This window comes from Pongo abelii, chromosome 2 (genome assembly GCF_028885655.2).
Source record: "Pongo abelii isolate AG06213 chromosome 2, NHGRI_mPonAbe1-v2.0_pri, whole genome shotgun sequence".
Taxonomy (NCBI): Eukaryota; Metazoa; Chordata; class Mammalia; order Primates; family Hominidae; genus Pongo; species Pongo abelii.
In genome coordinates, this window is record NC_085928.1 from 18,177,150 (window position 1) to 18,204,774 (window position 27,625).

The window sequence follows — 27,625 nt, forward strand, 5'->3', positions numbered from 1 at the left end:
AGGGAACTCATAGAATGAGAACACATTCATTACCAAGAGGAAGGCACAATTCCATTCATGAGGGATCCACCTCTGAGGTCCAAATACCTCCCATTAGACCCCATCTCCAACACTGAGGATCAAGTTTTACCATGAGGTTTAGGGGGACAAACAGTCCAAACTATAGCAAGTGTGTTGTCTGATATCTTCTTTGAACCATTGGTTGTCTACAGTGAATTGTTTAATTTCCACACATTTGTGAATTTTCTGGTTTCCCTTCATTACTAATTTTTAGTTTCATTTCATTGTGGTCAGAAAAGATATTTCATATGATTTCAGTCTTTTAAAATTTATTAACATTGTTTTATGGCCTAATAATGGTCTATCCTGCGTAGACCTATGCTCAGGTGCAAAATAATGTGTTCTCTGCTATTTGGGGGTGGCCATATTCTATATATGTGTGTTGGGTCCAGTTGGTTTATAGTGTTGTTCAAGTTTTCTATTTCCTTATTGATCTGTCTTGATGTTCTGTTCATTATTGAGAGTGGTATATTGAAGTCTCCAACTATTGTACAGCTGCCCATTTCTCCCTTCTATTCTGTTAGTCTGTGTTTCGTGTATTGGGGGCTGTGTTGTTTGGTGCATATGTGTATATAATTGTTATAGCTCCTTGATGAGTTGATTTTTTTTATCAACATACAATACCCGAGGCTAGGTGTGTTGGCTCACACCTGTAATCGCAGCACTTTGGGAGGCCAAGGCAGGTGGATCACCTGAGGTCAGGAGTTCGAGACCAGCCTGGCCAAAATGGCAAAACCCCATCTCTACTAAAAAATACAAAAATTAGCCAGGTATGGTGGTGTGCGCTTGTAATCCCAGCTACTCAGGAGGCCAAAGCGGGAGAATCACTTGAACCTGGGAGGCAGAGGTTGAAGTGAGCCGAGATCCTACCACTGCACTCCAGCCTGGGTGACAGAGTGAGATTTTGTCTCAAAAAAAAAAAAAAAAAAAAAATATATATATATATATATATATTACCTGAAGCCTTTTTTTTTTTTTCTGGCCACTGTTCTGGCTAGAGTCTCTAGTACAGTGCTTACTAGAAGAGGTAAAAGCAGACATTCTTGTTCTCGCTCCTGATTTTAGTGGCAAAGCATTCAGTCTTTCATCTTCGAGTGTGATGTTAGTCTTGGGTTTTTCATAGATATAATGTTATCAGTTGAGGAAGTTCTCTTCTATTTCTAGCTTGTTGAAGCATTTTTATGAAAGGGTGTTGGATTTTGGCAAGTGCTTTTTCTCTATTGATTATGTGGTTTTTGTTTTTATTAAAATGGTGTTTTATATAAGTTGGTTTTTGAATGTTAAACCTACCTTACATTTCTGAGATTAATCTCACTTGGGTCATAGTGTGTAATCATTTTTATATGTTGCTAAACAGTACTTCGTTAAGAGTTTTTGCATCTATATTCATAAGGGATATCGATCAGTAGTTTGTTTTGTTTTGTTTTTGTTTTTCTTGTCATGTCTTTGGTTTTAGTATCGGGTAATACTGGCTTCATAGAATGACATTGAGAAGTATTTCTTCTGCTTCTGTTTTTTGAAAGAGTCTGTGAAGAATTGGTTTTAATATCAATAGGAACTATTTAGATAAACAGTGTAGAACTGATGTGTGCCAAGGAGTACAGAGTATTTTAAAGACTTGGTGATGTTTAATAGCACAGTGTGTGTAGAGGAGATACAAGTAGTTTGAAATTGCTGATATATAAAGTTGGGGTAGTGGGGATGGTAGTGGAGATGAGGCTAGGAAAGTAGAAGTGAGTTCATAAATGATTAGGTCAAGGTCAGCCTCCTAGTATAAAAACAATTCTGTTGTCATTGTTGTTCTTTTTCAATTAGATGAAAACCCCAAATTACAGAAATGGTACCTTGATCAGGTTGACAATGTACAATTCTCCCCTGTTTTCCTCTTTCTTTACCTTACTATATGAAAATTACTGATAGAAGGGAATTTTATTCAGTGAAATAAAGTGATTACCTATCTAAGTTCACTTGGTCTATCTTCCTTAAAGTTTTATGTTGATGTCTTATTAAAGTGGTTTATTGATTATCTGGATGCAACTTGACTGATGAAATGCTAACATTTTCAATGGAGTATGACCTAGGGAGTGAATAATAAAGCTCTTGAGTTTGAATTATCAGGACCTCCTCATAAAGTATAAATGTTACTGACAGCAAATGAGGTGGTAATTATCATCTGCTCAAAAATAATCTAGGAGTTTCTTTTGAATATCAGTTGTCATCTGTTTTTATGTTATTTTAATATTTCAGCAAAACTAAAATGTTATTACATGCATATTATTTAAAAAATTGAAGTAATACAGAATGGAGTAAATTAAAATGAAATATTTTTTACCCTAATCCCTAAATTCCCTAATCCTACTCTTAACAGATATAAATTTCTTATATGCATGTATGAGCACATATATTATATGTAAATGTAATAACATATGTATTATTTTGGAACATGTTCCCTTTTTACCAACAATACAGTAATAGGGCTTTTTATGTCTATATGGACAGACCCTGCAAAGTTTCCCCTGTTGTTAAGATATTAATATGGTACATTTGTTACAGTTAGTTAATTATTATAGTTTATTCAGATTTCCTTAGTTTTTGTCTAAGGTCTTTTGTTTATGATCCCATTTGAGATACCACATTACATTTACAAAGTATAAGAAAGAATACCACATTGAGGATCCCTCATTACAATGTAATGAGATGTTAGTGGTCTTATCTTACTTACCTGCATGGCAGTTTCTTAGACTTTCCTTGGTTTTGATGATCTTGACAGTTTTGTGGAGTACTGGTCAGATGTTTTGTAGGATGCCTCACTATTGGAGTTTGTCTGCTTTTTTAATGATAAAACTGGGGTTACAGGTTTTTGGCAAGAAGACAACAGAGAGGTAAAGTGTCATTTTCATCACATCATATCAAGGACACATACTGTCAACATGCTTTATGAGTGCTGTTAACTGACTTTCAACACCTGACTGATGTAGTGTTTAGTTTTCTTGACTGTAAAATTACTCTTTTCCCCACTCTTTCCATACTTTATTCCTTGGAAGGAAGTCACTATGCAGAGACTACACCTAAGGTGGGAATTATGCCGCTATATTTCTTTTCCTTAATGGTGGAGTAGCTACACAAATTATTTCGATTTATTTTGCATAAAAGACATGTCTCTTTTCCCCCATGTATTAATCTATTTAGTCATTTATTTCTATCAGTGTGGATTTGTGGATATTTATTTTATTGGCCAAATTGTCCCAGGTTTGGCCATTGGGAGTTCTGTCAGCTACCTCCTGTGCTTGTTGTTTGTTTTTTTGTTTTTTGTTTTATTAATTATTATGGTTATTATTCTTAAGAAGGAGTCTCACTCTTCCTATCAGGCTGGAGTGCAGTGGCTCAATCTCTGCTCACTCCAACCTCTGCCTCCCAGGCTCAAGCGATTCTCCTGCTTTGGTCTCCCAAGTAGCTGGGATTACAGGCGCCTGCCACCATGCCTGGCTAATTTTTGTATTTTTACAAGAGACGGGGTTTCACCATGTTGGCCAGGCTTGGCTCGAACTCCTGACCTCAGGTAATCCGCCCACCTCGGCCTCCCAAAGTGTTGGGATTACAGGCGTGAGCCACTGCGCTTGGCGGCTCCTGTGCTTCTTTAACATACTATCAAGTGGGCTTTTTGTTTTATTTTAAAGCATGTTTTTGTTTTCTGGCACTATAAGATAATGGCATGCAGATATGTTTTTAATTTCTTGCTCTTCACAAATTTTATGCATGCACGAGCATGTACACACACAGAATTGTTTTCATAGATGTAATCCCTAAAGTGTCATTGCAGAGTCTAGTCGGGGGGGCTCTATGTCTTCACTTCTGAATTAATAACCCATTGCCTGCCAAAAGATTGCATGAGTTTGGACTTTCACAAGAATTGTAGTTCATATTGGATGGTGATCTATTTCAATACTTAGTTTTCTCAGATTGAATTTTCTTTTCTAGTTTGATAGATGAAAAATTGTGGCTTATCCCTGTCTTTATTACATTTCTTTAATTATGAGTGAGGCTGACCATTTTTCTACAGTTTTGTTGGCCATTTTTATGACCATCTGTTAATGCGTATTTCCATATTTCCTTTCTTGTTTTTGTTTGTTTGTTTTGCAGGGGTTGGGGTGGGCAACGGCATGATTTCGATCACTGCAACCTCCACCTCCTGGGTTCAAGCAATTCTCCTGCCCCAGCCTCCAGGGTAGCTGAGATTACAGGTGTCTGCCACCAAATCCAGCTAATTTTTGTATTTTCAGTAGAGGCAGGGTTTCATCATGTTGGCCAAGCTGGTCTCGAACTCCTGACCTCAGCCTCAGCCTCCCAAAGTGCTGGGATTACAAGCATGAGCCACCGTAAGCAGCCTATATTTCCATGTTTTCTGTTTGAATACTGGTTTTTTCTTGTTGACTTCCAAGTACTATTTGTATTTTAAAGAACAATCAGGCTTTTGTCATGTGTAGCAGAAGTTTATTTATTTGTTTATTTGCCAAATTGTCATGGTTTTTTTTTACTGGGTTTGTGTGAGTTTCTTTTCTTAAGGTAGTATAGATGTTTTACAGTTCTGTGTAATCAAATTGGCATTATTTTTCTCCATGGCTTACCTCTTTTGTCTTCCAAGATTTGCAGAAATACCCATGTTTTCTTCTGGCACATTTATTATTTTTCTAAAAAAAAAAAAAAAAACCCCTTTGGTGATTTTGGTGTTTATTTTGTTTTAAGGTGTGAGATAGGGATGAAATTTGCCTCAATCGTTGTATGCTAGGTGCCTACCCTTTCCCATTTCCTTCCCACAACCTCTCAAGCAAAAAGGTATTCTCTTACCTAATCCACACACTCTTTACTATTAGTACTATATTCTCATCTCTAGCCAGCCTGGCATACCCATCAGAGAAAAGATAGCTATTTTGGAGATTTTTGCCAGTTGGAATGCCCAATCCAATTCTTATGAGAATCCTGGGTTACTGTGATGCTGCATTTGATGTCTTATTGCTGGGATCTCTAATATGGTGTGTTGCATTCCATCAGATTTTTAAAATTATATCATGATTTTATTTAAAAATGTAGCCTCAAGTCATTTTATTTCCTTGACCTCAGAAGTTATCTGGAGATAACACATCATACTAATGTGTTTTCCAAAGGTAGGATAGAGTTATCTCAGCTGTTGTTGAGTTGTTGTTACATGTGATCAAAATTTTATCACTTAAATTTCTTACTCAGTGTGTGGTTTTAATGTGGAGTTCATAGAAGAGTGGTTATCAGTGCTTAGAGAATAGTTTATTAATAAAATTAATAACTAGGAAAACTGAGTCATAGAGAGAAATACTCCCTAAATTATACATTATGTAATTTTTTTGGAAGTTTCTAAGTAAGATCCACTTTGTATAAGAGCAGATTCCTTTCAAAGGACTTCTGGCATTGACTCTTTTGCCAGTTTTTTTGAAACCTAGTATCAGTTATTTGAGGTTAGTAGACTCAGTGTTTTCAGCTCCTGCCTCCCAAATGATACTGTGTGTTCTATTTAGGTTTTTTAAAATTTTATTTTTTTTATTTGTTTTTGTTTTGTTTTTTTGAGACAGTCTTGCTCTGTCACCTAGGCTGGAGTGCAGTGGCGCAGTCTTGACTACTGCAACCTCCACCTCCTGGGTTGAAGCGATTCTCATGCCTCAGCCTCCTGAGTAGCTGGGACTCCAGGTGCATGCTACCATGCCTGGCTAACTTTTGTATTTTTGGTAGAGACAGGGTTTCGCCATGTTGCCCAGGCTGGTGTTAAACTTCCGGGCTCAAGCGATCCACCCACCTCGGCCTCCCAAAGTGCTGAGACTGCTGATGTGAGCCACCGTGCCCAGCCTATTTACTTTTTAAAGTTTACAATTTGTGAGTATTCTAGCATTGTGTCTGATAATCCAAAGGAGATAGATTACATTAAGGAAATAGCAAACCTGAGATGTTTCAGAAAATTATGAGCACTAGAAGTGCTGAATCCTGGTCTTCTCAAAATATTAGCATCTTCAGCCTTCTTAATTATGTTGTGCAAGAAGCTTCAAACAAAACTGTACTTTGGAACTGCAAAAATACTACTGTTTTCCCTACATATGGTGTTTCCTAGGGATGGGCAGTCCCCTCGGGGGTTATTCCCTATGGCTGCTTATTTTACATTAGAACATTTGTAAATTTAACAAGAGCATTTATTGGTGCCTTCATGTTTCTCATAGTGTAGTAAATTAGATTGTTCAGCCTATAGCAGACATGGTTTCATTAGCCTTCCTTTGATGTATTCTGCTGTGTTAATATTATGAATAAAATATGTGGCCAGTAAAGGGATATCACTACTTCCAATGCAGCGTGAGCTATACAAAGTAGAGTGGAATTATCTTCATTGATTTGAACACAATACTTTTGTAGCCTAATGTTGCATGATGTTTTTCATTGGTTGCATCTCAGTGTTTATTCTTTTTGAGTTCTGTTCAGTTACACTTCTTTAATTTCCATATGTATTACTGTCAAGTTTGATCTGAAGTTCCTCTGTTCTCTCATTCTCAATAATACATTGACACTTTGATTTTAGTCATAGGGCCTTTGTTAAATTTCATATTGTGGGTTTGGTCTATCATTCCAGCCCAAGTTCTTTAAATTTTTATTCAGTGTTTCATTTTAAGCCATTCTTCTAGGTCTGTGTCAATCTTAGGTGGCTGTGTTGAAATCAGAGGTTATAAATTGACAGCCAAATCTATCCCATGATGTGTTTTATTTGACAAGCACATTCGTTTTTTTTTTTTTTAAACTAGAATGCTTGTAGTTAGTTAAGTTTTGTACTGTGTGATTTACCAACTATTGCCCCTTATTGCATTACACAATTTGGCTTCACACTTTTACATTTGTTGCTTAGCTGTTGATGGCATTTGCAACCTGTAATAAATGAAATCATTTATAAAAATATTGAGACAAGGGAAGGACAGTTTATAGTCTTATAACTGGAAATCTCTGTTGAACTTGGGATTGATTCATCTTTTAATCTTACATATAGTTTAAATATATAAAATTAAATAAATGTGTGTGTGCGCGCGTGTGTGTGTAGGAGACAGAATCTCACTGTGTCATCCAGGCTGGGTTGCAGTGGTGCCATCATGGCTCACTAGCCTTGACTTTTGGGGCTCAAGTGATCCTCCCACCTTAGCCTCCCGAGTCGCTGTGACCACAGGCGTGCACTGCCAGGCCTGGCTAATTATTATTATTATTTATTTATTTATTTATTTATTTTTTTGAGACAGAGTTTCACTCTTGTTGCCCAGACTGGGGTGCAATGGCGCGATCTCGGCTCACAGCAACCTCCGCCTCCCGGTTCAAGCCATTCTCCTGCCTCAGCGTCCAGAGTAGCTGGGATTGCAGGCATGCGCCACCATGCCTGGCTAATTTTGTATTTTTAGTAGAGACGGGATTTCTCCATGTTGGTCAGGCTGGTCTCGAACTCCAGACCTCAGGTGATCCGCCCGCCTCGGCCTCCCAAAGTGCTGGGATTATAGGCGTGAGCCACCACGCCTGGCCAATTTTTTTGTTTTTTTGTAGAAATGGTGCCTCCCTGTGTTGCCCAGGCTGGTCTTGAACTCCTGGACTCAAGTGATCCTTCTGCCTTGGCCTCCTAAAGTGCTGGGATTATAGGCATGAGCCACCGTGCCTGGTTCAGCCTTTATATTCTTAACTGTTAGTATGATTGTTTAGCAAATGAAGTAAATTGGAATGTGGTGGTATACACATCTCCAGGTTGTTCTTAAGTGTATAATGATTAATTTTGTAAAATGGATCATTAAAATCAAGAAACTTTGTGATTGAGTAATAGTTAAAAAAAATGGTTTTGACATCTGTGTTAATGACCTTCTAATACCTGAGACTCACCATTCTTTGAATTCTATTTAATACAGCAATCCTTTTCACACCAATTGAGCATTCTGTTTATTTGTCCTCTTTATTAGACCTCATTTACAATGGGAACTGATTGTTTCTGAATATTGATCTCTGCATTTTTTTTCTTTTAGCCTTCAGCATTACTCTTGTTATCCCTAGTTTTGCATATCATCTTATATCTTACTTTACAAGAAATAGGATCATCACACATAACTCATTCAGCTTACATTTCTTTCCTTTTCTCTAATACCTAATCACTTATTAGATTTAAAGAAAAAAAGATACTATTTTTTTAAGGATGAAAATAGCTAAAACTCGAGTCTTTATTGTGTGTTAGGTAATGTATTTAAAGAATTTCACATTGATGATTTCTTATAATATCATGACAGTTCTTTAAACTAGATACTGTCGTTAGGTCTATATTGCAGATGAGGAAACTGATGGTTAGAGAGGTTAAATAACTTTCTCATAGTCACATAACTCCTAGTAACAGAATTGGGACTTCTATATAGTTTTATGTGACTCATGCTAATCTTACTTCTTAATTACTATGCTATATAGTTTGTCTTTGTCCTTGTTTCTTCCTTCTCCTGATTTTCTAGAATCTTGCTTCTTATCCCTTTTTCCTCTTTTTTTTTTTTTTTTTTTTTTTTGATATGGAGTCTCGCTCTATCTCCCAGGCTGGAGTGCAGTGGTGTGATCTCAGCTCACTGCAACCTCTGCCTCCTGGGTTCAAGCGATTCTCCTGCCTCAGCCTCCCAAGTAGCTGGGACTACAGGCACCTGCCACCATGCCCTGCTAATTTTTTGTATTTTTAGTAGAGACGGGGTTTCACCGTGTTAGCCAGGATGATCTTGATCTCCTGACCTCATGATCCGCCCGCCTCTGCCTCCCAAAGTGCTGGGATTACAGGCGTGAGCCACCAAGCCCAGCCATTCCTCCTTTTTTATAACTTTATTCTACCTGTGTCTACTCAGCTTACAAATAAATTTGGGTCTCTTTTAGCCAGTAAAAAGTGCAAACAAAAGCCCAGCAACAATGTTTCTTTGACTTTTGCTCCCCTTGAGTTACCAACTCCCAGTTCTCTCCTTACTTTCATCACCAGAGACTTTGTGAGAATAAACTGAATTAACTACCTCCTATTCCTCACCTGCCACCTGCTCACTTGTGAACCCAATAAAGCTTGATTGCTACTGACACCATGGTCTGAAACCTCTTTTTCCAAGAGCATCACTGAACCAAGATATACCAAGATATTGGGTGTAGATGGAATAACCTCTTTTTAGTTCTCATCTCATCTACTATTGAAATGCTTCACAGTTTCACCTCTCACCCTTATAGAAATTTCTGCTTTGGATTGTCGATGCTAATCTTTCCTTGCTTTCTTGTGCCTCTTAGTTTTTTCTTCATGTTTGCTAAGTCTCCTATGTTATCTGCTTCTTAAATTTAGTGTTTTTCAGGATTCCATACTCAGTCCTTTCCTTACTCTCCAACTCTGGGTGGTCTTCTTAGGTGAACAAGTCTATTCTCATGGCTTCAGCTATTGCCTGAATCTCAAGCTGTACTCCACTCTTGCTTCCTGAGTTTTGCCTTGACCCCTGTTTGCAACCACCTATGTAATATAGCTACTCAAAGTGTTCTGACATTCATTAAGTAAAAGTTCAAATAATTTTTCCTTCAAACCTTTCTACTGTTTTTGCTTTCTATGTCTCATCACCTACTTGGTTGCCCAAGCTTAAAGACAGTTAAATTAATCCTAATCTCTTTGTTTCTTGGATTCTCTATTAGTCTCATGTTCAACTAGCCGGTATACCTACCCTACCTTCCCCCTGCTTTAAAAAAAATTCCCTATTGCCTTATGCCCTGATTCAGCCTTTGGACTCTTGTAGAAGGTTTCCAGCTGCTTACCCTGCATTCATTCTCACCTTCTCAAGTCTCCTCCTCTCCATACCCATTTTCCGTAATACTGTTTGAATTAAAACAGACATGTCAGTTTGTAATCTAATTTTTTTCTTCAAGCTTTATTGATATAATTGAAAAATAAAAATGTATATATTTACAGTGTACATGATTTTTATATGTGTGTACATTGTGAAATATGTAATACTACATTTTAAAGGATACCCATTGCCCCTACACTTAATTTAGTCAGCAAATATTTACTGAGTACCTACCGTATGCTAGGCACTATTCTACATGGAGATAGAGCAGTGAATAAAACAGACAAAAGCCTTTGCCATCGTGGAGCCTTGTCTAGTCAGAGGAAGCAGATAAAATAAAATAAACTATGTGGTTAGAAAATGGTAAGTTTCATTTATAAAGTGGGGAAGGCAGATGGGGAATGTGGAGGTGGAGGAATGAGTTGTAATTTTAAATGGAATGATTAAGGAAAGCCATACTAAGAAGGTAACACTTTAACCAAAGATTTTGAAGGAGTTGAGACAAATGAGCTTTGAGCATGTCTGGGGGGAGAACATTCTAGGTTAAAGAACTAGAAGCCCTGAAGTACAGAATCCCTGAATGTGAAAATGTACCATATGTGTTCAGGAAATAGCAGGGAACTAGCTTGGCTAGAGAAAAGTAAGCAGTGAGGACAGCAGTGGAGTAGAAGAATAGACGACAGAAATAATGAGATGGGTGTGTAGTACCTTATAGACCAATGAGGTGGAGTAGAAGAGATACAGTCTAACTTGACTTGATTTTAGTTGATAGTAGACTGGAAAGGAATAAGGGTAGAAGCAGGCCGTTTAGGAAGATATTACAGTAATCCACGTGAAAGGTGATAGTGGCTTAGACGAGGGTTCTAGCAGTGAAGATGATGAGTGGTTGGATCCAGATAAATTTTAAAGGTGGAACCATTCATATTTCCTGGCATTTGGATATGAGAGTGTATGTGTGGTTATAGGTGTGTGTGTGTGGAAGTGTAAGAGAGAAGGGGCTGGGAGTTGATTAAGGATGATTCTAAGGTTTTTAGCCAGAGCAATACCAGATACACAGTTGGATATACTAGTGTGGAGTTAAGGGCAGAGGTCTAATATATGTGTATGTATTTATATGTAATCAGTGTATAGTAGTATTGAGCCATTAGACTGGATGAGATTATCAAGGGGGAGTGAGTTTAAAGAACAGAAGAGATCTGAGGACTAAGTCCAGGGATCTTCCAATTTTTAAGAGATGAAGGAGAATAGGAGGAAGCAGAAATGGAGAAAAGAAGAGTTGTCTGTAGGGTAGGATGAAAACCAAAAAAGTATAGTGTCCTATGAAGTGAAGAAGGTGCTTCAATGAAAGGAATATGGTTGACTTTTCCAAATGATAATGCCAAGTCAAATAGATGAGAAGGGTAAGATGATGACAAAATTGGCTTTGGATTCAGCAACAAGGAGATTGTTGATCTGGAATAATTTTGGCATAGTGGTAGTGAAATTCTGTTGGAGTAAGTTTTAGAATAGGAGGAGAGAGGAATTGGAGAAAGTCAACTTAAGGAGAGGAGGCAGAAATATGGTGGTGATTAGTGTGATTAGAGATAGTTTTTTTTTTTTTTTAAAGATGGGAGAAATAATAGCAAGTTTTTGTGCTGATTGTAATGTTTCCACACGGAATAATTAATGCAGAAAGACAAAAAAAATTCTGGAGCAATGACCGTGAGTACAGGACCATTTTTGTTTTTGCTTTAACATGTAGCAATGTTTGCCTTAGGAAGGAGCTGGGTTAGCTTATCTCTAGTTACAGAAGTAAAGTAAGAGTATATGGAGATAGATGCTGGTAGGTTAGTGCTTGTAGTGATGCAAGCAAGGTCATCTGTTGAGGCTGAGGACAGAGAAGGAGTGTTAGAGGTTGAAGAGGAGGAAAGAAGAAATTAAGTGGTCTGGAAAAGTGAATGGACCAGGAAAGTGTATAATTATTGCTGGACAAATTGATTTTGAGACAAGGTGTGGCTCTGTCACCCAGACTGGAGTGCATGGCATGATCTTGGCTTATTGCAACCTTTGCCTCCCAGGCTCAAGCCATTCTCCCACCTCCTTCTCCCAAGTAACTGGAACTACAGGTGCACACCACCACGCCTGGCTAATTTTTGTATTTTTTGTAGAGATGGGGTTTTGCTATGTTGCCCAGGGTGGTCTCAAACTCGTAAACTCAAGTGATCTGCCTGCCTCAGCCTCCCAAAATGCTGGGATTACAGGTGTAAGCCACCACGCCTGGCCAACAAATTAAATTTTGATGATGACTTTAACATGAGACCAGTCAGCATAATTAGAGGTTTCTTTGCAGCCATGTTGAGCTCTTTGGTCATAGACATGGACTGGGCAGAAAGCTGAACTCAACCAGGGTTGTGGAAAAACCACAAGCTTTTTCTTAGATATTTTTGGCTTTGCGGGCTATCTAGTCTCTGTCACAACTATTCAGTTCTGTCACTGTAGTCCAAAAGCAGCCATAGACAGTACTTAACTGAATAGGCATAGCTCTGTTCCATTAAAAGTTTATTTTTAAAAACAGGCAGCAGACTATTCCTGTTGTTTGTTGACTCTTGTGTTAGAGAGAGGATAATGATGGACTGTGGAATTTAAGCAGGCTAAGGAGGGAAGAGAGGAGAACATAAGTGCGTGAAGTGTAGAGAGAAGGTAGTAGGGTCAATGGCATGATGTTTCACTGTTTCCTAATCTCTGCTATACTCTTACATGACCTTACGTTTTGAATATTGTTTTCTCTCTCTGCGTGAAATGCTCCTTTTATACACAGTTTAGATGTCATCTCTTTTATACTTTTATTTCCCCTGCTGTGGCCACTGATAATACGGAAAATGCTCAGTAAATGCTGAAAATTGAAATTCTCCACTTCAGTTTGATAGGTAAGATTATTTCAAATTGGGAGATTGTGAAAGTTTGTTTATCCACAGTATTTCCCACTCAGTAGCCAAGTCTATGCTTGAACATGGTGATTCTCAACTTTGTTTTCTGCTTCAATTTACCTGATACTGGCCACATAAACAGGGTAAGGGCAGTGCCCTGCTCTTCCTTCCTACTTGGTGCTTAAGTTAGAATGCCTTTCTTTTTCTCCACTGATGTTGAGTTGGTGTCTTTATGCTGCAGAGTATGGATATTTAAACATATGACCTGTAATAAGCTTGTGAGTATGGTAACACGTTGCCTTATAGGTTATTTTTAAAATTTCAGTTAATTATAGAAGACAAGTGGTTGTTCTATCAGTTATATACTATCAGGTAACTATAAGATCTTTTTTTGTGTGTGGAGGTTAGAGACATTTTGGACTGTTTAGTCTGACTTTTCATATTGTAGTTGAAGAAACTGAAGCCTAGAGATGCAAGTGACTTGCACACACCGACTAGCAGAGCTAGGGCTAGAAATCCATGTTTCTTAGTGTCAGATTCAGTACTCTCCCTGCCACCATGATACTTATCTTAATAGGATATGAGGACATTGATTATCAGCCTAGAAAATATTATATTTTATGACAGGTGATACCCTCTAAAATCATGGTAACTAAAATAATTGTTTAAATGTAATTGAGAATCTTAACAATATTGAAATGACTATTTTTTCCCCCATTGAATTATTAGTAAAAAGGTGTGGTTGACTTGTTTTTATTATTATGGTTATGTTCTGAAGTAATTTTATATAATTAAAAGTGACACATTAATCTTTAAAAATCCGAATAAGTAAATATCTAGAGAATTTACTCTAATTTGAATATTTAAAGACCAGTTTCTAATCTGTTTTGTTTTGTTTTTTGTTTTTTTAATAAACTCTTTCAGAAAGATGAGGTCTATCTTAATCTGGTGCTGGACTATGTTCCGGAAACAGTATACAGAGTTGCCAGACACTATAGTCGAGCCAAACAGACGCTCCCTGTGATTTATGTCAAGGTATGTAAAAACATAACAATTTTCCATTTTAGAAAACATTTTTTATGAACCAAGGAGAGCCTCTTTTATGTTTTAACTATATTATTGTATTTAATACGCAGGGAGAAAAACTGTAAAGTAGGTATTGTTGGAACTTTGTTAAATCCTTTTACAGTTTTAAAACGTGAAGTGTGCACCTTTTGAAGTTTTATAACTCAGATAGTAAAGATATTCTGGTAAATTACAGTGAATATTTTTCACAGACATTTATAGATTTTATTTCTGCTAGTAGCCATAGTACATTTTAATTTAACCTCTGATATCTTTATTGTGCCACAAACCAAAATAGGAGCATATCATATAAAATTGTAAAATAAAGTTATAGATATGTTCAAATTCATTTGTTCATAGATGCCATTTATATATTTTTTGGCATCTGTAGCTGCAGCTTAAACTGTTGGTGATTTTAAATATGCACTGGGTGTTGTTTATTTTTTGGTGTCTAATATCAATGCCATCTTGTTTGTTTCCTAGAACTCATGGCAGAATGGCTAGGTATTTATCTAGCATAATTTGTATTAAAGTTGTGGTTAGTTATTAGTAACAAATTATTTTATTAACTATGGCATTGTGAAAACTAGTAGTTAAGTTTGAAAGTTCAGATATCTAAATACAATTTTTAAATTTAACCCTTTATGGAAATGACTGTAGAAAATAAAATGGCATTGACTCTGAATGTCTTATGGTTAGAGTTTTTGAAGTCTTAATTGTTAAAAATTTAAGCTTAACAATAATAAAAGGGTTACCAAAGTAGGACCATTAATAATAGAAGTTCTTTGGGTGGATTTTGCATAAGCTAATAATAATAATAATAATAGAAGTTCTTTAAGCACTTTTGTTAGCTGGATTACTTTGGCAAGGAGTCATATATATATAGTATATATAATATATACACTATAGTGTATATATTATATATTTTATATATATAAACTATATATACTATATATACTGTATATAATATATATTTACATATAAACTATACTATATATAGTGTATATCATATATTTATATATATAAAGTATATACATACTTTATATATAGATAAGGATGTTCTTTTTTTATTATTCTTCCTTCCTTCCTTCCTTCCTTCCTTCCTTCCTTCCTTCCTTATTTCCTTCCTTCCTTCCTTCCTTCCTTATTTCCTTCCTTCCTTCCTTCCTTTTCACTCTGTTGCCCAGGCTGGAGTGCATGCACAATCTTGGCTCACTGCAATCTCTGCCCTCTGGGTTCAAGCGATTCTCCTGTCTCAGCCTCCCAAGTAGCTGGGATTACAGGCACACGCGACCATGCCCAGCTAATTTTTGTGTTATTAGTGGAGATGTGGTTTCACCATGTTGGCTGGGCTGGTCTTGAACTCCTGAACTCAATTGATCCACCAGCTGGGCCTCCCCAAGTACTGAGATTACAGGCACGAGCCACCATGCCCGGCCAGGATATTATTTTTAAAAATGTAATTAAATTACCATTGTCATACCTATGAAAATAAATAGTATTTCATTAGTATCATTAGATACTCAGTTTATATTTGCCTATGACATAATTTTTTTAAGTTTATATTTTTGAATTGGCATTCAGTTAAGGTTTATATATTATGATTGGCTGATGTGCCTCTAATGTTTCTTTTAATCCATAGGTTCTCTTTTTCTCTCTCTTGAACTTTGTTGCTAAAGAAACCAGATCATTTGACCTATACTTTCTTGGTCTGGATTTTGCTGGATTTCTGTAGTGTAATTAGTATGTTCTTTTGTCATCTGTATTTCCTGCAAATTGGTGGTTAGATAACTGATAATTAAATATATTTTTGGTAAGAGTCGGGGCCACTTTATTTGTAGTATTGAGTGCTTTCTGAAGGAAGAACATAATGTCTTTCTTTTCCTGATGTTAGCAGCCATTGATGATCACTGCCTAAATTCATTAATTCATTAAAGTTTACAAAATATTGGTAGTCTACTGTTATTATTCCTTCTTAATTTATAAGCTGGAATAGTTTCATAAAGAGAGATTTTCCCATATCAACTATTTGTGCCCTGACATATAGTTTATATAAGAAAGACAGGAAATGTATTTGATCCCTTTTCTTTATTTACCAAAATTTATGATAGTTCCGTAGCATCCTCCATAGGTACCAATGAGGTGTTTTGTTGTTTGTTTTAAAGTATCTTATGTGAGTCTTAATAATACTTGACAGTTTCCTTGCTTTCTAATATGACAGAGTATTCCAAGTTCATCTTACACATTTCTTCCTCAGACTTAGAATCAACCTTTTCTTCAAGAAGACCTTGTTCTTTTAGTGGGAGATGGTATTTAGAGACCACAGTCTGGATGCTAGAGGTGCTAATTGTCACAGGGTTGGTTATTGTTTCTGGGTCTTTTTGGTGAGCAGAGCTAGGAAATATGTGGGTAATTTTCTCAGATGTAATGCATCTTCTTTTTTTCCAAAAATAAATACACCATGAGTTCATACTGATACTTTCAAATAAAATTGATGAGTTTTTACTCAACTGTAATAATCTTATGTTTGTATTTCCTTTCTCTTAACATTGAAAATTTAATTTCTCAATGATAGTAGTATAATTAATAACTTATTCTACCCAGCACCCTACATAACCATCTTAGAATAACAATTCCAACACTAGGACCACCAGCTAAAAATAATTTAAGATCTAAGCACAGCTCAGTTTTACCCATTAGATCCCATTAGGGATGAACAATCAAATTTCTCTGTTCTAAAGAAACACTGAGGTCAGGCACATTGGCTCATGCCTGTAATCCAGCATTTTGGGAGGCTGATGTGTGCAGATCACCGGAGGTCAGGAGTTCAAGACCAGCCTGGCCAACATGGCGAGACCCCACCTCTACTAAAAATATAAAAATTAGCTGGGCATCCTGGAGCACACCTGTAATCCTAGCTACTCAGGAGGCTGAGGCAGGAGAATCACTTGTATCTGTGAAGTGGAGGTTGCAGTAAGCCAAGATCATGCCACTGCACACAGCCTGGGTGACAGAGCGAGACTTCATCTCAAAAAAATTGAATAATTCCTCTCTGTGTGATGATGTTCCATTAAGCATTTGTTTGTTTCAGTTTACTTTTATTATAGATTGTGGTTTTCTAAATTTTTAAATAAAATTTACTTTAAAATTCATATAAAATATTTATACATAGTTCAAAGCAAGATTGACAAAACAAGATATGTTCAAAGAAGTTTAGCTTTTATCTCTGTTCCCTCTGCTCTATTCCTTTCCTCTACCAGTGTTAAATATTTTTTAAATGTTCATAATTTATCCTACCATTTTTAAAATAAGCAAACATGCAGTTATTCTTACTCTTTTTATATAAATGGTTACATAAGGTACACATTTTTCTCTTTTTTTCAGTTAAAAATATGTCCTCGAGATTAGTCCATATTTTCCTGTGTGTGTGTGTGTGTGTGTGTATCACCTTCTTTATGGCTACCATATTACTTCATCATGTGGCTGTATTCTAGTTAATTCATCCAGTGACCTATTAATGCACATATTGTTTTCCTCTTGTTTTTTGTTGTGGTTTTTTTGGTTTTTGCTATTAAAAATAGTTCTATAGTGAACAACCCTGTGCACTTACAGTATTTTTGCCAGCAAATAGTTGAGCTAGATATCTGGCATCCTGTATTTTAAAAAAGAAAATAAAATTATTGTACATACTGAAGTTGGCATACAGAGAGAAATCTAGCACTCCTTTCTTTCTCCCCCTTGTGGGAAAAGGGATGATTTTTTTTTTTTTTATGTAACCACAGCGCTTTCAGAGGCCAGATCTATTGGCTCTGGGCATTATTCTTTGGGGACATTGATCCCTTTTATCTGAAAAGATAAAAACAGTGTCTGGAATTGATGAGTTATGAGTTGATCTCCTTCACATAGTCATTCTACATAGTTTTATTGTAATCCTATTGTATGAAAAATGTTAGATTGTGAGAGTGATATAAAAGTAAATGCAAGTAACTCTTGCCTTCATGAACCTCATCATCTGATAAGGACTTGTTTGGCGTACATGTTACCAGAATGGCAACTGCATTTCTTTATAATTGCCTTTCACTTTTTCTGGGAGAGTTGAGTATGTTCTATGAGTAATATACAGGTTAAAAACTTCTTGAGCACCTTTGCCTTTCTGATGAGTATATTTCAGAACTTAAGTGGGTTTTAAAATGCAACTCTAAAACAGATGACTGGCAAATCATTGTTGTGAACTTAATTTTTTTTTAATTGAAAAGACATGTTTAAGGACAGGGTCTGATCACACAAGAGAGTTGGATGCATTTTTTGAATCATAAACAAAATTGTTATTACTTGTTTTAACATGTATTCTATTATTTTATTATTTTATTACTTCAGATATTATGGCACAGAGAAGAGGGCATTGGATTTGAGTTACATATAACTAACTGTTCAAATTGTGTTCAATTGCAAAGTACATTCCTTTCTGTGATATTTTGTCCTGTAACTGATGCATAGTAATTGTTTTATGGAAATGTTAACAATTTTGTACCAACTTTGAATAAAATGAAAAATAAAAAAAATTGTTTTCATTGAACCTCAATATCTTCTGTAAAAAATAGGGATAATGTGTATCTCAAAGTGGTTGCAAGAATTAACTAAACAAATAGGCAAATAGGCAGAAATGCTTTTCTTGGTTTGGCACTTAGTACATGTTAAATCTGTTATATTTCAAAATGTGTTAATTATATTTGAGTTTCTAAGAATTAATCATTCTAGTCTTTTATTTAGGCACCAAGCTGCTTTTTTTTTTCTTTTTTTGTTGAGAGAGACACAGAGAGAGAGAGAGAATTTCGCTCTGTGGCCCAGGCTGGAGTGCAGTGGTGCAATCTTGGTTCACTGCAACCTCTATTTCCCGGGTCCAAGCAATTCTCCTGCCTCAGCCTTCCGAGCTGGGATTACAGGCATGCACCACCAAGCCCGGCTAATTTTTTGCATTTTAGTAGAGACAGGGTTTCACCATGTTGCCCCCAGGGTGGTCTTGAACTCCTGAGCTCAGGCAACCCGCCTGCCTTGGCCTCCCAAAGTGCTAGGGTTACAGGTGTGAGCCACCACACCCGGCCTCCACCAAGCTATTTAATGATTATATTTTACACCTTTATTTAATAAAATATGGCGAAATACATAAATAGTAATTGAAAGAGAAGCACTTACTCAAACCACTACAGAATATTGTGTGTGTGTGTGTGATATTGAGCAAGTTGCTTAATCTCTCTGGGCCTCAGTTATTTTATATTTAAAATGGTAATAATATTAGTACTTATTACATAAAGTTATTATAAGGAGTAAGTGAAATAATACACATAAAGCAGTTAGAACAGTGCCCAGTCCATGATAAGTTGTTTTTCTGTTCTTGTTTTTGCTATCTTTCTAGTCTAGAAAGCCTCTCAGCTTTCTTATAAATACACTTTTACAAAGTGAAATAACAACAAATATATAATATTGCATATTTCATTCTTTATCTTGACTTTTCTAGATAAACTTTTCAAAACAATGAAGATAGAGTAGATCTTTCAGATGAAAGAATACAGTAAAAAGACATCTTAAAATTAACCTCATTTAAACTCTTAAGGTTTTTTTTTTCCAAAAAAAGAAAACTTGTTTTCACTGATTCTTGCTGACCTAGACATTAATACCCCGACACAGTAAAATCTCTTTTTTTAGTAAATTTATGCCTATGAACTCAGTTTCTTATGGGAGGTTATCATTTTAGTGGTAATGAATTAAACTCCTACAGTAAGCTTTAGGACTTAGAAATGGATTCTGTGAATGATGGTACAATAATAGAACTATGAAGTTTTTTAAAAAAAGTTATATGGATACCTAAATGCCTTAATTTTAACTTTGTTGGCAAAATGCTGACCTTATAAAAGATCTTATCTGTACAGTTTGTATCATGCTTCATTTTAAAGAAGACACAAACTTTTCCAGTTAATAGTTCACATTAACTTCAAGGATGTACTAAAATTCAGCTGTCCGCAGTTTTCACCATGCTTCTTAGAAGGAAAGCAGGTTTCATGTTAACTTTAATTAACCTAAGCCTTAGCAGTAGCTTTTAAAGATGGTGCCATATGTCAATGCTTCATTAGACTTTTAAGTATCTTTTTTTTAAATTTTTTTTTACCAAGATATTTGTTATCTTTGGTTTGACTCATTTCAGAAATTCTGTCCATGGTGTAACTTTGGGGTAGAGGTCAGAAGGTAAACAGCCAGAAAAGTTTAAAAGTGAATCGGAACACTGACCTTGAGATAAACAGAAGGTTTAAATTATACTCTCTTTCTCCATGAAGTTTCTCTCTTCTCCAGTTAAGAGTCTGATTCTTTATTCCATGCAGACCCAGTTTCTCAGTGTATCTTTTTGGTAAGAAAACTGAGAAAGTCTTCTCTTTTGAAAGATGATGTCAATAGTCAGGCATCTGTTTTTGAATGTCATTTTGAATTATACTTTTTCTGAAAGATATTAACAGGAAGAATGGTGATGCTACTGACAGGGTTATTGATGTCTTGATAGAGCAGTGATTATAGATTTTCTCAGTCCACATGAGTTTTCCTAGACCACTGTATCAATCACCTTGGAGGCTGACATCTCAGAAAAATATTCTAAAGATGACACTTTGGAAATACGTTTACATTCAGCAGCATGCTCTACTAGAAAGAACTATAAACTTAAAAATCAGGAGACCTGGTTTCTGGCCCAAAGTTACTTGTTATTCATGATTTCAGATGCCTCTCTGAGCTTTTCATTTGTGTTTCAAATAAAAGCCCATCTTAGCAGGCTTGTAATGTGAGATGTTAGTAAAATTAAAAGTTATAAAGCGCGTTGTAAAATTTCATTTTTTTAAGTTATTAAAGAATGATGCGAATGGTACATATGGTTAATGACACTTTAGCTAATTCATATAGAAGTAGCTAATTAATACAGAAGTGACACAAAACTTGTGAAAGGAAGATTGAGTGACAGTAATCCATAGCATTACACCTGTTCTTTTCTGAGAATCTGTTACTTTATTGTCTGCTTAAGGATTCTGATTTGTTTAGAATAGGAAGTATTTAATTAATTTCTACTGTCTATTCCAGTTGTATATGTATCAGCTGTTCCGAAGTTTAGCCTATATCCATTCCTTTGGAATCTGCCATCGGGATATTAAACCGCAGAATCTCTTGTTGGATCCTGATACAGCCGTATTAAAACTCTGTGACTTTGGAAGGTAAGCTACTGTCCCTCTCCCTGCCCCTTCCCTTTTCCCCTCCTCCCCCTACTATCTTCTTTTGAATATATTCCTTTTGCAATGTCAGCCTAAACACAGTAATTCTTATTCAAGAAGTATAAACTAGTACAGCTGTGAGAGTAGTTTTGTTAGTTTCTGTCAAAATTATAAATGTATATACTCCTTCATTTAACAATTTAACTTTTAGGAATTATTTCCTTAGGAATACACATTTACAAAATAGTGTATATATAGGGATTTTTATTATAGCATTGTTTATAAGCATCCATTAGTAGGAAAATGGCTAAATAAATTACGGTACATACAGAGTAATACATGCAACCATGAGAAAGAATGAGGCAGCTCTCTGTGAACTGGAAGGGAATGATGTCTAGGGAACATTAAATGAAGAAAGCAAGATCAAGAGTATGTGTATTGTATGCCACCTTTTATGTTTTAAAAACATAGAGTGTGACCATATATATATATATATATATGTGTATATATATGTGTGTGTGTATATATATATATATATACACAGACACACACACACACAAGTACATTTGTGGCTTATTTCTGAAACGGTACGTAGTCCATAATATTTGATTGCCTGAGAAAGGATCTTTGGGAATATAATGTAGTTGGGAAACTCACTTTTTCATTGATTGTATTTTAGTATTGTTTGAATTTATATTAGGTATATATACTCCTTTTTCAGTAAGAACTAAATTTTTTCAAAATATTGATTATTATACATTCCTGTGTATCTTTTTAACTTCACAATTAACCTCAATTCAGGGATGAGATAAAAAAACAATGCAGTGTTTTCTTCATTTTTCTCTATAATTTAACCTTTTATTCTACCCTTTTTCCTGCAAATTTCATCAAACTTTCTGCCTTTAAAAGCTCATTTCTTGGTAATATACTGTAAATTTGTAATAAAACTTTATTCTTTCCATTTTCAGTTTTCAGTACTTTGTGCCTCTCTGATCTAACCTTTTAACATGTAGTCAAGCCTACATTCCCATGTAACTCGGGCAGTTACCCCGCTGCTTCCTCACTGGTGTAATCACCTAATCTCTCTCCTTATGGTCCCTAAGACATCTTTACATAATTTGGATTCTCTCCAATTCAATTTTTTCATCCTTGTTACAGATTCTTTTCACCATAGCTCTATAGATTACATATTGCCCCACACTTGTTGATACCTATGTTCCTATCCCTTTGTAATACTTTTACATCAATTCACAGTTTAAATTTGGGGTTTAACATAGGATATGTTTTCCACAGGCTTCTCCTGAGACAGAACCTTTAAAAAATAAGTGAATTTGTTCTGTCATGAGTTAATTTTTCTTAGTCTCACAATGTGTCCTCTTTCAGACCGTCCTCATTTTACTGTTTTCTAATTTCAGATGACCTATCACTTTGCAGGCCATGACTCTGTTCCCTGAACTATTTTTGAAAAGGGTGAAAGATAATAAAACTCTTACCTGATGTTTGAAACAAAGCACTACTACTTGTCTATGGGAAAAACTGCCCAAATCAGATATGTTTTATTATTAATGGGGTGTCTTCCCCATTGAGAGTGACTGACTTGGTAGGGACAGACTGAAACACCAAGGTTAGAAGAGTTTCTGTTCTCATGATAGTGTCAAAACACTTGGTACAGCCCATTCTCTTGGGACATAAAATAGCTTTATTCTGATAAATTTGGAAGAGGGATTTCGCTTGTTTGATAGCTCATTTTTATAAACCCTCTTTTTGTTTTTAACAAAATTGGTTTAGTCAGATGGAGTTTGGGAAACACTTTGGACTGTATGTATCAGATTGGTAATTTGAACAAAATACTATTACTCTCTTATTTTTTTACTAGATGAAACGGGGCCAAAAAGTAGCTAAAGAACTAGTTGGGCTATTTAGGAACAAAAAGCTAGATGTGATCACAATATTGGGAAGTAGTTAAAACCAGTCTCCTCTGTAAGAGAGGCTGCTCCATTTTTGTAGCTCCATCAAGTAGTGAAAAAACTCCAGGCTACAAAGCTTGGGTATTAACGTTTTGTTTCATAATGAATTTTCTGAACATAATTAGAATCTATCTTGTTAATTAAAAAGCATTCTTTAGAAGATATAACAGTCTCCTATCAATTATGCTGAAAACCAAATGTCATAATTTTCATGCAGCCTAAAAACAGGGATTAGTATTTATTAATTTATGAAATGGTTATTGTATGTCAGTACTTGGGGAGAGGGTTAAAAAACAAACTTCAAAACTAGTGATGAAGGAAAAAGAAGTTAAGATTAGAGTCATCATTGACTAGAAATAAATGAAAGAAAAGAAATCCCAGTCATTGAAATCCTTGTGACTACTTTCATCTGTCTTTACCCTGGTTTTCCAGTACCTTTACTTTTTTTTTGGCACTTACTGTTCTACTGTTTTGATTTTGTTGCATTTTGTCCCTTTATTGATCTTTATTATTAATGTATGTCAGAATGGCTGGCTTCTATAGCCGTTTATTTTATTCTGTCTTTGGATTATCTTGGGTGACATCTCAAAAGAAATTAATTGTAATTTATTATACTTCATATTTAAAATACATGCAACAAAGTATTTTAGTAGGAAAATTGGAATAAGAAAACATGCAATTAAACTTACTATAGCAAAGTTAGAATTCATAGGCTGTGAATCATTTCTGCCCTGAAGTTGAAGGGCCTGTCTGTTTATAATTTATTGGGTAATAAATGTTTATGCAATTAATAAATTGACCAAGATATGGAAAAATAGATTGAGTCTATAAGCCTTGAAATATTCACCCTGAGTCAGAAGTCAAAATGCAAGACAGTGGCCAATTTCTCGCCCTTTTAAAAGAAATACATTGGGTGAGGAGTATTCATTCTTAGAATCTATTGTCATGCCTTTTGGTAGGGGAGGTACCTCTTTTCTGCCCTTGCTTCTTTGTATTTTAGAGGTGGAATTTGGGGAACAGAGGATCAGAATAAATTCAACACTTATCCTTTTTTGCTTTTGGTGCCTTTTTAGGTGACAAACGCTTTCTTTAAAAATTGCTATTCTTTTTTGCAGAGAAAGGTGATAAAATTGTAAATTTCTTTTGTCAGAGATAGTTACAGTTTACATTTTCTTTTTCATATATGATTCAAATGATGTGAATCTTATAAAATCATTCGATACTGTGAAGGGGTAGCAGTCTAGGTTCTTTAAGGTTTAGATTTAAAGAATTTCTGCTTTTTATTTTTATTTTTTTTCTGTTAGTGCAAAGCAGCTGGTCCGAGGAGAACCCAATGTTTCGTATATCTGTTCTCGGTACTATAGGGCACCAGAGTTGATCTTTGGAGCCACTGATTATACCTCTAGTATAGGTAAGTACGAATCCGAATATAATGCTCATAATTATTAATTGCTTCTTGACTTTGGTAATTTAGTATTACTAACCTGTACTTTTATTTCCATGGAAAGATGGATATATCCCATTATGTTTTTTTCTTAAAGCTTGAGATGCAAACATGTATAGGCATACCTCATTTTCTTATACTTCCCAGGCACTGCTTTTTTTTTTTTTCTAACCTCTCAAAGGTTTGTGTCAACCCTGAGTCAAGCAAGTCCGCCCGCACTAGTTTTATAAGAGCATGTGGTCACTTCATGTCTTTGCGTCATCATGTCTTTGTGTCACATTTTGGTAATTATTGCAACATTTCAAACATTCTCATTGTGTCTGCTATGGTGATCTATGATCAGTGGTCTTTGATGTTACTATTGTAATTGTTTCAGTTTGCCACAAACCACAACAATATAAGACAGCAAACTTAATCGATCGGTGTTGTGTATGTTATGAATATTCCACCAGCTGGCCATTCCCCATCTCCCCCGAGAGACAACAATATTGAAATTAGGCCAATTAATAACTCTGCAGTTGCCTCTAGGTGTTCAAGTGAAAGGTACATTTTTCACTTTTAATCAAAAGCTAGAAATGATTAAGCTGAGCAAGGAAGGCATATCGAAATTGTGCCACACAGTTAGCCAAGTTGTGACCACAAAGGAAAAGTTCTTAAAGGAAATTAAAGTGCTACTCCAGTGAACAGATGAATGATAAGAAAGTGAAACAGCCTTATTGCTGTTACAGGGAAAGTTTTAGTGGTTTGGATAGATCAAACCAACCACAACATTCACTTGAGCCAAAGCCTAACCCAGAGCAAGGCCTGAACTCCCTTCAATTCTGTGAAGACAGAGAAGTGAGGAAGCTACACAAGAAAAATCTGAAGGTAGCAGAGGTTATTTCATGAGGTTTAAGGGTAAAAAGCTGCACCACACCATAAAAGTGCAAGGCAAGCAGCAAGTACTGATGTAGAAGCTGCAGCAAGTTATCCAGAAGATCTAACTAAGATCATTGATGGAACTGGCTACATTAAATATCAGAGTTTTAATGGAGACCAAACAGCCTTCTACTGAATTGGAAGAAGATACCATTTAGGACTTTCATCTCTAGATTTTCTAGAGATGGAACACTTCCTCTAGAGAGGAGAAGTGTCATTGCCTGGCTTCAAAGCTTCTAAGGACAGGTTGACTCTCTTGTGAGGGCCTAATGCAGCTGGTGACTTTTAAGTGGAAGCCAGTGCTCATTTACCGTTCCAGAAATCCTAGGGCCCTTAAGAATGATGCTAAATATATTCTGCCTGTGCTCCATAAATGGAGCAACAATGAGTAGATGATAGCATGTCTGTTTATAGCATGGTTCACTGAATATTTGAAGCCCACTGCTGAGACCTGCTACTCCAGAGAAGAGTATTTCTTTCAAAATATTACTGCTTATTGACAATGCAACTGGTCACCCAAAGGTTGAGAAATACATTTGTAAGGCTATAGCTGCCCTAGATAGTGATTACTCTGATGGATGTGGGCAAAGTCAATTTTAAATCTTCTGGAAAGGATTCACCATTCTAGGTGTCATTAAGAACATTTGTGATTCGTGAGAGTGGGTCCAAATAACATCAACAACATTTTGGAAGAAGTTGATTCCAAGCCTCATGGATGACCTTGAGGCATTCTAGACTCCAGTGAAGGAAGTCTCGGCAGATGTTGTGGAACTAGCAAGAGAACTAGAATTAGAAGTGGAGCCTGAAGATGTGACTGAACTGTTGCAATCTCATGATAAAACATAAACAAGTTGCTTCTTTTATGGATGAGCAAAGAAAGTGGTTTCTTGAGGTGGAATCTACTCTTGGTTGAGATGCTGTGAATATTGTTGAAATGACAACAAAGGATTTAGAATATTACATAATTGTAGTTGATAAAACAACAGCAGGGGTTGAGAGGACTGACTCCCATTTTGAAAGTGGTTCTAATGTGGGTAAAATGCTATCAAAGAGCATCTCATACTAGAGAAAAATCTTTCATGAAGGGAAGAGTCAATTGATGTGGCAAACTTCATTGTCACTTTAAGAAATTACTCCAGCCACATCGTATAGCCTTCAGCAACTGCCACCCTGATCAGTTGGCAGCCATCGACATCAAGGCAAGACCCTCTGCCAGCAAAAAGATTACAACTCACTGAAGGCTTAGATGCTCATTAGCATTTTTTTTAGTAATAAAGTGTTTTTAAGTTAATGTATTTAATTTATGTTTTTACCCAATTCTATTGTACAAGTAATAGACTACAGTATAGAGTGAACATATCTTTTATATGCACTGGGATACCAGAAAATCGGTGAGACTTGCTTTATTGTGTCTTATTGTTATGGTCTGGAACCAATTCCGCAACATCTCTGACGTATGCCTGTATAGAATTTTTCAAATTCTACTTTTTAGAATTTAAGATATACCTACTATTCTATTTTTCTTCCTTGGACTGTTAGAATCATAAAGCTAATAGCTTTTACCTTAAGAATTTAAATTAATTCTGAGTAACTTTTTTTTACTTTCTTATTTAAAATCCTCCTGAAATACTTCTGAGCATGATTACACTAGTTGGACAATTTATTAATTAATGTTATTTCATTAAGTTAATAATGGAAGTGATAGTATGGCCATATTGCTAACATTTCCTTCATGCCATCTCCATTATTTAATATAAAATCAGCTTAAATCACTAGTAGTTTTGCTAGATGCACTGATTCTGCAGAAGTATGCACCCAAGATGTTTAGTCATAGAAGGAACTGAATAGAGACCATTAGCTTTAATCATCATTGACCTTCTCAAGTCTTCACCCCAGATGTTTAGTGATAGGAGGAACTGAATAGAGACCATTAGCTTTAATCATCATTGACCTTCTCAAGTCTTCACCCAAGATGTTTAGCGATAGAAGGAACTGAATAGAGACCATTAGCTTTAATCATCATTGACCTTCTCAAGTCTTCACCCAAGATGTTTAGTGATAGAAGGAACTGAATAGAGACCATTAGCTTTAATCATTATTGACCTTTTCTTTTACTACATTTTAGCCCACTAGCCAGGAGTGAACAGAGAGAGCATGA

At 35.8% G+C, this 27,625-nt stretch overlaps 1 protein-coding gene across 5 annotated transcripts in view; it reads left to right on the top strand.

The window, feature by feature from the left end:
• GSK3B (glycogen synthase kinase 3 beta) overlaps positions 1–27,625 on the top strand; it is a 275,732-nt gene that overhangs the window by 159,908 nt on the left and 88,199 nt on the right. For all 5 annotated transcript variants that reach the window (XM_024244580.3, XM_063722457.1, XM_024244579.3 and 2 more), the window contains exons 4-6: positions 13,754–13,864; positions 21,011–21,141; positions 24,410–24,516. In XM_024244580.3, the coding sequence (XP_024100348.1) occupies positions 13,754–13,864; positions 21,011–21,141; positions 24,410–24,516 (349 nt within the window). The remainder of the gene's footprint in view (positions 1–13,753; positions 13,865–21,010; positions 21,142–24,409; positions 24,517–27,625) is intronic.